We start from the raw sequence: 11,489 nt of genomic DNA, 5'->3' as shown, positions 1-11,489 counted from the left end.
CGAGTGGACAGACAGCTGAACTGGTGGCAACAGAGCAATAGGCAGCGAAGCGGCTACAGACCGACCTACAGGTAGCGGAGACGATTGTAGTGGAGTCGTAATGAGTGGTGGAGTGGCTGACTGAACGGAGGGCAGCGCGGCTGCTGACTGAACGGAGGGCAGCGCGGCTGCTGACTGAACGGAGGGCAGCGCGGCTGCTGACTGAACGGAGGGCAGCGCGGCTGCTGACTGAACGGAGGGCAGCGCGGCTGCTGACTGAACGGAGGGCAGCGCGGCTGCTGACTGAACTGAGGGCAGCGCGGCTGCTGACTGAACTGAGGGCAGCGTTACAGGCCTGGCATTTGACTGGGATGGAAGTGAGGATGGGACAATGGAGCGGACACGGTCATAAACATGGAACGAGGGTTCAGAACAGGCAGTCTTAGGAGCTATGGCCATGGGTGAGAAATCATTGTTATCCTCAGAAGAAACACAAAAAATTGCCCCAGAAACAACAGTCACCGAAGCAACAGAGTCAACAAAAGTGTCCCTTTCACTCACCACAGCCGGCTGCTCTGACATTCTGAACTCCGGCTGTGGGGTGCCGCGCCGGCGGCGCGAACGTCGCTTCCTCCGTGGAGACGGCTCCGACGGGCCGGGTAACTCCTCATCCGGCGGTACGGACGGCACGTCCTCCGTTGAAGCGAGCGGGTGAGCGGTAGCGGCGGGGGGGTGAAGGTGGAGTTCGTGGAGAATGAAGTTTTGTACCAGAGGGTGCAGTGAGTCCAATAGCCAGGGATAATCAGAAATAAGCTGTTGTAGCCTGGCTTCCAGAAGGTAGAGAAACGCTTCTCCCTCATGCTCTAGCCACAGGTTGATTAATTTTGAAGCAGAGTTCGTTATGAGGTCCCGAAGCTCCGTGGGTGGGGTGAATGCCGCTGGATCCATATCTGGCTGGTCCGTACTGTCACGGTGAGTGAGATGAGCCGTGTGGAAAATAAAAGAGGATCCAAACGCAGGCACTTGTACAGGTGTGAGGGTGGTTTATTAAACACAAAAAGGAAATGGACAAACGGCGAACGGAGCAAAGACTAAACTAAACTGGGAACAAACTAACTACAGAACACAAACCTGGAGATGAATGAGAGCGGGCGGAAACAGATGATGGTTGACTGCAGGGAAACACACAGATGAAGCAGGGTGGAAACACAGACGGACCAGCAACTACAATTACAGAGGACACGACTTAAATACACAGAGAAACACAGGGGAATTACACACAGGTGGTGGACACAGCTGGGAATAATCAACAAGACGAGACAGAGGTAAAACTGAACACACTCACATGAGACGCAGACCTTCACAATAAAACAGGAAACGAGAACACTACACCAAGACGCAGACCTGACACTGAGAGACAGACAGAATGACACACGGAGCCTGAACTAAACCAAACGTGAGATACAACCAAGAACAAATCCTTAAACATGAATAAACAGAAACATAGAATTCTAATAATAACAATCATTATAATAATACTCATAGTGCCCAAAACCACAACAAACATTCAAAAATAAACTAATCAATCAACACTCAAAATACTGGGTCGAAACTGACCCAGAACCGTGACAGGTCGTTTGAACATAAACAGCATACAAGGCTCCCGTGCAGAAAGTTGAGCACTCAGTTACCGTTAAATTGTCACCAGGTTTTTTTTTTTCATGCAGGGAAGTCATAAATCTTTCAGAAACACAAGCTGGGAAGCTTTTGAAACAAGTCTGAACGATTAAGGCACTTCAGAATAATTTGCCAAATCAGCTTCCCTTCCTTTGTTTATTTAATTGTTTGTTTCAATTTTATCTATTTTGCTCAGTTACACGTTATTTTCATGTTTTTCACTTTGTTGGAGCTCCATGGCCACCAGAGGAGGTGCAAGTTGACAAATGAGGGAGGAGGACACAGCATGAGGTCATGGTGAGGTAGCGAGCTACCACTCGCTGGGTAAATAAATAAGCCATGGCGCTGTCAGCAGTGCCGAATATTCATCACAGTAATAGCCACCTTGGGGTTGGTTAAATGTTCCAAGGAAACATCAAGGTCAGTCTGTGTGCCCTAATAACATAATAAACTTCAGAAAATGTCTGATTTGTGTCTCTGTGTGCTAAATAACACTTGAGGAAGGAGTGGAGGCTTAGTGGGAAAACAGGATGGCAAGGAATTAGATCACTTGAATAATTAATATCTCTTATGAGCAGCATATCCTTGAACTTTTCATCTCGCTAGTAAATAAATGCAACACTTTCCTACGTTTTTATGTGAATAATAAATCCACAAGGTGTCATTAAAATTATTGATCTCACCATATGACACATTTTCCAGCATTGCACCTCACATCATAACAACATAGAAAGTCTCAGAATAAGACTAAAAAGTGCAGCGGAAATGTGTTTACAGAGAAATTCATGTTGTTCTTCACACAACCAGCTATCATTCAGTGTTTAAAAGAACATGTAACATGTCTCCTTTGTGTTTCCCTTGTCCTTGGTCGTCTATGGCTATAAAATTTATTGACTCAGACACAGAGATGGATAGTGTTCACTTTTATTATTATATAGGTTAATATGCATAGGTAGACTACATTAAAGGGACAGAACCAACTTTAAATACTGTCTTGATAATTCTGAGTAAAATTTTGGATTTATGTACTGCAAATTCCGCACACTGACTTTATATTAGGATGACTGTAAGGAAGAGGACTCCCTTACTAGTGTTATAACTTGTACAGCACTTTAAGAGCACGCTTGCACTTTATTAAAAGCACTTTAACTAGCACTTTATTTAGCGTCACATTTTAAGCACAGAGTTGCACATCAATTACATTTGCACACAAGAGATTTAACTATTAATTGAATATTTATGGAGTATTTTAATAATTAGCAGGTAGCCTTTTGTTCTGGGTCCTGCAAAGCCGCTCCTGATTAACAAATGCGGTGGTTGTCTCTGAGGAGGAAAGAATTGTTACTCGCAGCAAATAAGGGCTGCTGTTAAGGAAAACATAGGCAAATGTGTGTGCAAAGTCTAGAAGTAAAGGTGGTGCAAAGAAGTGGCTGTCTTTTCGACATCCTCTGCAGGGTGTTTGGGAAAATGTTTCCCCAGGGCGGCCAGACACCAATTAAAGGTAACGGGAGAGGCCAAGGGTTAAGGGAGTGTGGGGAATCTCAGTGCATGGAGTTTTTGGGGTTTTCATAACGATTGTGTGTAATCGTGTGTAACTGGTGTAAGGGTAAAGTGTAAAATATTTAATCATATGAAAATGGTCAAATGTATGTATATATTTATTTAATAAAATGGTGTATTGCAGAATGCTGGTGGAATTTGGAAAACTCACCTGACAGTAAAATAATGGTTTACTCCTTGACAGCTAAGAGTATTTAAGGCTGCCAATGCTTATTAGACAGGAGAGTGATTGTTTGTCTTGACATGCCAGTGATTGGTAAGGCCTTAGAGATGTGGTCAAATAAATGCTTCTTGCTTCCACCATACTGTGTCTTCTTCTTCCTCACTATAAATCCAGCCGCAAAAGGCCGCCCTTATCACACTGACATATTTTATATCCAAATTAGTGCAAAAATACATGTGTAAATGTTTAATTTCTCTGGATACTTGATTCACAATCCAGTTCAATTCAGTCAGAAAACAAAAGAAACCAAACACAGCACTAAATAAAGTAAAATCCTTTGTCTGTGAATATCTATAAGCTTCATGTATTCTGGGGACTAACGACATTACAAGAGATGCACTTGTAGAATCCCGAAAACAGCATGCGAAGGAAATCTCCCCCACTGAAATGGCCTGTTCAGGTGGAAAAACAACTGGAGCAATTCATCACATTTTAATAGGTTGAATTTTAAAGATTGAAATGCAGTGTGGAGGCCACAAGTCACAGCAGCAAGGGCGGTTATTAATACATCAAGTAATTAGCATGGTTCCTTAGTGTTATGAATGAAAGTAATTGCGTTGGACCTCTTTCCCACCCTGCCGCTCTCTTAAATTTATAGAAATGGAAATTCTATCATGACCTTTTGACCTTGTGCATTATTAAGGTGAGAAGTATACCCACAATTTCTCACACAATATAGCTCAGAGCCCGGGTTTTTAGCATGTGTTGAAACCTCTGAGAGGCTCTGTGGAGTCGAACTGGGGATTTATTACCCTTCACACACCCTTTTGGCTTCTTGAAAAATACCTCCCTTTGGATTAAATGTTAAAGACTAAGGCGCTCACATTTTGTAAGGAAACTAAATTAACCTACATACCCTAGAGCTCTTCTTCTACCTCACACTAAAAGCCAAAAAGTGCATAAAGCATAATGTTAATGTCGATGATACAGATGGAGAAGCGAGTTCTCTTGAAACCACCCACACACACACTCCTCTACATGAGTCTATAGAATATCAATGTATGAATACAGTTTGCATAATAAATGCAATACACAATGTATAGCGAGAGAAAATGACATAATTATTATATAAGGATCTACTTTACTGTAAAATGTATGTAGATGGGCAGTATAGTGTCACCAATTTCCATTTCTGATTTCCTATTATTGACCTTACTACAAAGGAGTGGGCGTTCATAATGCAGTGGCATTGTTACCCAATTTATTTCTTATTTCATTTGTTAGCAAAACACATCAAGCCATTTCATTCTACACAATTGTTCATGCTGACTTTAAAAACTAAGTGGCATGCTCTTTAGAAAGTAAAGTACCCGAGTGGTGCTCATCAGGCTTGAATAATAAATTCTTTATTGGCCCTCAAGCATAAAGTCAAGGGGCTTTTATTCAGTGCCATTCTTACAGTGCATCTGCCAAGTTAAGAGAATCCGATTATCTGTGTCAGGACTGCTGTACAGTCCTCTGGTTCTTAAAGGTAGCCTGTGAGGTTTTCTCAGAAGCGCACAAAAGTTGTTTTGACAGATGATTCAATCCATTGATTTCAAGTGATTTTTTTTTTCTTACTGTGGTCGAAGGAAAAGCACACGGCCTTCAGAAATGTTAACTGGAGTTCAGCTGTAATCACTTCAGTTTTATCTAAAGAAACTCTTCACAGCTGTATAGATGTGAAAGTTAACTAAATCAAACCAGCAGTTCTTCGAAAACTCCTCGAAAACTCATGAAAAATTTTTTCGTTCAATACACGAAAAAAAAACTTTTTTGAAAACCCGCATGAAGCAAAAACTACACTTTATTAGGTACCCTCAGTGTTGGGATGGTTACTTTTAAAATGTATTCCTCTACAGATTACAGAATAGATACCTCAGACTGTAATTTGTAACATCTTCTGTTAAATTACTCAATGTGAGTAACTTATTCTGAATACTTTGGATTACTTAATATATTGTCATGCTTTTTACAACTACATGAATGTACACTCAAAAAAGGAAATTGGGTGGTTGTTACATTTACAAAAGTCTAACTTGTCATTTGAACAAAATAATTTCATGTTTCTATGGTGAACGCAATTAAATCATGTTGGATCTGCATGAAATTCAACAACTTAATTTGTTTTTGTTCAGATGACATGATACAATCTAGGAAGAGTGGTTAGTTGCCTGGGCTCACGAAATTCACAAGATCACATGAGATGTCAAACCACAGGAAAATCACTGGGGTTACAAGAGGCAGACAACCACACACACACCACGTGTATGCTGTTACTGTTTATTATGGTTTAACTTGTCAAGGACAAAAACATAAAGAAAATTCTGCATCAAGCATAGCTTTCCTACTTTTGTTAAGTCTGTATTAACAGCTCAATGCCATAGTGGTTAGCGCTGTTGCCTCAGAGCAAGAAGGTCCTGGGTTCAAATCCACAATCTGGCCAAGTTTGCAATGGGTACTCTGGTTTCGTCCACAGTTAAAAGTCATGCAGATATAAGGGTAACTAGCAATTCTAAATTACCCACAGGTGTTAAAGTGCAAATGGTTGCTTGTTTCTATAAGGTAGACTGGCGAGCTCTCCAGGATGTACCCTGCCCCTCTTACCCTATCACTTCCGCAGCCCAGATAGATAAGAAGATGGGTGGATTGGAAGTTGCTGTAAATCTGTTGAATTTTTGTTGAACATTATGTAATATGAATACAACATGTACTACAGACATAAGTTACATTTTTTCATTCAACAAGATTATCGTTGGTGTAACAAACAAATATTTTACTAGGTCATGTAACAAGACTGACTTATGATGTGCCAAAGTGTTTAAACAATATAACATTTAAATAAATTTAATTAGACTAACTTGGTACAAACATGTTGACTGAATAAAAGTCAACTTAATTGAATGTTAATGTTACTATTATGTTAAACCTACATATATCGTGTTGAAACAACACATTCAAGATGGATTAATATAACATGATTTGTTTAGATGGAATATAAGTGGCAAGATAAAATTACGTTCATCCAATGAATTATTTTTTTGAGTGTACTATTGCTGTGTGATTTATTACTGTTACTGAAAGCTACTCGCCACCAAGCTAACATTGTTAGCTGGCGTTAGCTGAGGTTGGTTCATAGACTGCTTTCAGAACTGCAGATGATTATTTGCAGCTGGCAGGTTGTTGATGCTATCCATCAAGTTTAATAGTCTATGAACTAACCTCAGCTAACGCCAGGTAACAGTGTTAGCTCGGTGGCAAGTAGCCTTCAGTAATATTAATAAATCGTAAAGCAACCGTACGTCAAAGATACTGAAGTGGCACATAACCCAGGTAGCTACCACAACTAAAACAAGGTACTTGCAGTAAGCTAATGTTAGTTTTTTAAAAAGAACTTACAGATGTTTCTTTAGGTTGGAGGTGGAGTCTTTTGAGGCTGAGAGCAGCTTAGTTGCTGACAGAGTTGCATTGCACAGTCAGATTTCGCCCATCCCTTTCTTCTTTAAATATGAAGTGGTGTCCGAATTTCCAAGTAAGAAATGCATTCCTGCATTTCTTACTTGCTGGCTCTGTTGTGCTGGCTTCAGGTCCATTGTGTAACTCACGGCATCAACATTAACAGGACGCTTACATTGGAGCCTCTTATTTCGTGTTTTGTTTGGGAGGGGATAGTTCAACATATGAAACAGGAAAAGACCACCGTGTAATCCATTTATTTTAACAAAGTAACTGTATTCTATCACCAATTTAAATAGTAACTGTAACGGAATACGGTTACTCATATCTTGTATTTTAAATACATAACACCAGTAGGCCTACATGTATTCCATTACTCCCCAACACTGGGTGCACTTAGTACTATGTTGGACCATTTTGCTTTCAGAACATCCCAAAAGTTGGATTGAGATCTGGTGACTGTGGAGCCAGTTTGAGTACAGCAAGCTCATTGTCATGTTCAAGAAATCCGTGTGAGATGATCAGAGCTTTGAGACTTTAGTCTAGCGCGTTTGGAGCGTTTGACACGCGCGTGAGTTTTTGTGTTGCATTTTGTGCATACGTGCGTTACGCGTCTACCGCTCAGTTGGAAAAATCTGAACTCCAGCATCAAATCGCGCCGCGGCAACCAATCAGGAGCCTGGTGACGTGGCTGTGACCTAGGTCAAAGGGGCAGATCCAGCCAAAGCCCTTCATACTTCAATGGAGGGAAGGCTAATCAATGCCGTAGCAAACAACCCGGAGCCGTACGACACCAGCTGCTTTCTGTACCGAGACAGGAATAAAAAGGACGAGCTTGGAGGAAGATATGTAAAGAGATCGGGCAACCTGGTAAGTTCATTCATTTCTCTTAAGTTTTCGCTGACCCGGGGAAGCCGCACAAAAGCTAGCAAGCCACCGCTATTTTCCCACTAACGTACAAATACCGTTCTGCTTTTATGCATGTTGTCATATAGGAATATATTTTGTTTATTAATAAACAGCACACAGTGGTCCCGCTGTTCATCCGTCACTGCTTCGCTTTTTCGCTGATTTTCTTTTTCTTTTCTTTTTTTTGCACCGTACAGCATTGCATTCTGCAGCCTGATTGACAAATCTCCTCCGTGTCGTGTCTCCTGCGCTTGCCAAATTTATCATGTTTGGTTTTGATAACCATCACGTCCAATAGAAAAAACAGCACAAAAATACCCATAACTATGAGCCTCATTCGGAAATAGACACCTGCACCGCGAGGGAAAAAGGCGCACGAAAGTGGCAGGCAGATGAAGACAAACCGCGGCATAATAATACTTTTACGTTTTGCAATCTACAAAGGTTTGCACTTTGAGAATCAATTGTGAGAACTGTGACCAATGTTCATGTGTGTGGGGAAAACAGTGTATAAAGTGCGTGACCAGGGGCTAGTTATTCTGAGAACCCCTGCTGCAATAAATGAGGGACCACTGTATATACTTTCTCTGATTATATTCAACATGTTAACATTTAATACTGTATTGATAGAGCCAACTGATTCTGCAGCAGAGCATCCCCTGTTGCTTCTCCTGGCTCCCCAGTCCCTGAGCTCCTGCTGCTGCACCCACAGGTATGTACAGCAAGCACTGATACCTTTTTAGTCGGTGGGATTGCCTTGTGATCACCTTTACTAAATATCTACAACCAATCTGATTATATCCTGTTTTTGTTTTGTTTTTTTTCAATGTTGAAATTAAAATCTAGTAGTTTCTTTGTGTTTTGTGCTGTTTTACAGGCCCACAGAGGAAGATGGCTCCGAGGCAGATGAGGGACGGGTCCCAGGACGGTCCATCGGCGGTGGAGCTGGCCATCCTGGTATCCCTGAAGAGGCCACACCAGTCTCCAATGGAGCATTTCCTCCTCAGCCTTGTTCCTGCTCTGGAGAGCAGCTGGGTCCTTTTTATTCCTGTCTCTCTGTAAATACTTATATTTTATATATTTATGTTTAATGTTTTTCTGTTTGAGAACTTTAATATTATTTCAAATAAATTTTTATAATGACTAATGTCTCAGTTCTACTACACAGCAAATGTTGGCACACGACTTGACACATGTAGAATTTATTTCATACTAATACAGTGGGATGCAAAAGTTTGGGCAACCTTGTTAGTAGACATTATTTTCCTGTATAAATCGTTGGTTGTTACAATAAAAAATGTCAGTTAAATATATCATACAGGAGACACACACAGTGATACTTGAGAAGTGAAAAGTTTACTGGATTTACAAAAAGTGTGCAATAATTGTTTAAACAAAATCAAGCAGGTGCATAAATTTGGGCACCACAAAAAAAGAAATGGAATAAATATTTAGTGTATATCAATGTGTGTGTCTCCTATATGATATATGGGGTGCCTTTGTCTGGACGTGCTTCCCATCCAGAGCTCCACAGCAGAGAGGGAAGTTCCAGCGCTCCTGGAATCCCTCTGTGATGGACCGCCAGTCTCCAGGTGAAGGCACAGCCATGAAGTCGTCCACTAGACAGTCCCAGATGGCCGTCGCTACCTGGGGGGTGATCTGGCTCACCGTGGACACACCGACTCTGTAACTGAACGCTTGGTCCTGAAGGAGTCCCCGGTGACAAGGAACCTGGACAAAATTGTTCAAAATTAGTATTATGTGTACTGCAGTTACAAAATACATTATTCAAATTCCAAAATACTTTTGTGATGTCAGATTTAAATCACAAAACTTAAATCTTACATAAAACATTTTGTAATTATAAGGATAATTACAAAATGTATATTAGATAATACCTAAAACAGTTGTGTTTTGTTTTAACTTTAACATCATAATTTGATTGGTAGCAACTTTTGCCACTACAGTGAGCCAATCACTCATAATTCCTAAATATGTCAATCAGGTAGGAATGAAGTAAGACATTAATAGAAATAAAGAGTTGTATGTTGACATGTAGCCCTTTCCTTGCTTAAATCATTAATATTTTTGAAAAATTAACCTGTGATAAGACAGCTTATCAAGATAGAATATGCTAGATAGAACCACATAACTAAAGATGAACCAAACTGTTCAGTTTTATCTAACTCTGTTTTAATAAAGGCTGGTGACCCCTGTTATAGAGTCTGACAGCTGCAGGGATTATATACAAATATTCAACTATCCCAGAATTAAACCAGGTCTAAATAAAAAGGAGTGAGTATCACTACAAAGGTTAACTCAGTGGTCCTAATGCTACAGTTTGATATCAGCAAACACCGAGCGCATACATTGATGTGACACCACAGCCATGCTATCATTGCAAACACTGATAACAGCATAAATCGAATTAAATCGGGACTTGATGAGACCTGAGTATCACTAGAAATATTATAAACAGTCGTCTCCGTACCACAGTTTGCTGTCAGTAAACACCGAGCATTCACTGTTAGCATAGCACATCCATGTTAGCAGTGTATAAATGGATGGTTTAGCATATATTAGCACAGGTATCAATAAAGGACTACCGTATTAAATGCTTTTACTAACCTCAGGCAGATGGACAGGCGCTCTGCAGGTGGGATTGAGCGCCTGTAATTGGTGTCTAGGCGGGCGATGCTGGGACCGACGAGGGAAAGCAGGTCCTCAAACTGGCCGGTGATATCGCTGGAATCGGCCGTCATCCAGGCGCAGCTCCTGGAGCAAATGGTGAAACTCACCAAACTGCTCACGCCTCTGGAGGACCTGATGGACCCAGGTACGGCGAGGACGTCTTTTACGCCGCTGCTCTGCTCTCCAAAGTGCATAGAGAAGGGAGACTCTCTCTTCAAGCGCTAGCTCGACAGCTGCCATCTTGCAAAGATACCGTCTGGGACAACTTCCTCCCACATTCCTCCCACATTTCCCGTTCACGCGCGTCGCTATGGATTTTTCTTGGACACGCGTTGAGGTGCGAATGTGCACGCGTCAAATTAGGGGCGTTTGGGGCGTTTTGTTCGCGTCCATCGCGTTGGGTGTGAACACACCGTTAGTGGTTTTGCCAGTGTTATTCTCAGCAGCATGACAGCAAATTATAATGTTTTCCTTTACTTGCCCTCCACAGACAAAACAGTCATTATTAAGCTGTTGTACATTCATACATGTGAAATGCTTTGTTTTAGCGAATAAAGGCTTCCTCATTTAGCAAATAATTGCCATTAATGTAAAACATCAAAGCAAGAGCAGCATGCAGCTGCAAACCCAGAACAGAGAAACCTGGTGTAATGTTTGCATCCAAGCAGGTTGTGATTCCAGCAATGCTGTGTTCACAGCTGCTGAGGTTCACGCCTGCAGTTTTGCCAGGGGTGACTGACAGCTTTAAAAGAAGACAGAATGTATGCTGTCATTCATGCCACATATTTCACTAAATTAATTTGATGGACAGATACAATAGTTGTGCAATCTACTAAATGCCACTCGTTTAGATTCGTTTCACTTATAGCATGTTTCTATTCGTCTCTGATGTTGTCATAACAAGCTGTCGACGGCTTTAATGAATGAACATCTTACAGCGAGTTTACTCCTATAGTTTATAATGATTTTTCCCTCTTTGTTAAAAGGCAGTTAAGAGAGTATCTATATTTATCGT

The 11,489-nt window shown here is 41.1% G+C and overlaps 1 protein-coding gene across 1 annotated transcript; it reads right to left on the bottom strand.

Annotated features, from left to right (window-relative positions):
• Window positions 1-8,985: 8,985 nt before the first annotated feature.
• Window positions 8,986-10,895, bottom strand: LOC146393895 (uncharacterized). The gene is made up of 2 exons (XM_084936833.1): window positions 10,412-10,895; window positions 8,986-9,514 (listed from the first exon to the last, which is right to left on the bottom strand). The coding sequence occupies exons 1-2, from the start codon at window positions 10,666-10,668 to the stop codon at window positions 9,448-9,450; spliced, it is 324 nt and encodes a 107-aa protein (XP_084792959.1). The 5' UTR covers window positions 10,669-10,895; the 3' UTR covers window positions 8,986-9,447.
• Between the last annotated feature and the right edge of the window lie 594 nt (window positions 10,896-11,489).

Source organism: Perissodus microlepis, chromosome 1, assembly GCF_051167445.1.
Source record: "Perissodus microlepis isolate ML-2025 ecotype Zambia chromosome 1, ASM5116744v1, whole genome shotgun sequence".
Lineage (NCBI taxonomy): Eukaryota > Metazoa > Chordata > Actinopteri > Cichliformes > Cichlidae > Perissodus > Perissodus microlepis.
The sequence above is the reverse complement of the archived record's forward strand: the minus strand, read 5'-3'. Positions and strand labels throughout refer to the sequence as shown.

Excerpts from the sequence above, each read along its gene's own strand:
- LOC146393895 (XM_084936833.1), bottom strand. The coding sequence starts at position 10,668 with ATGCACTTTGGAGAGCAGAGCAGCGGCGTAAAAGACGTCCTCGCCGTA. Across the intron at positions 9,515-10,411 it reads CGCCTGTCCATCTGCCTGAG|GTTCCTTGTCACCGGGGACT; the intron begins GTTAGTAAAAGC and ends AATTTTGTCCAG.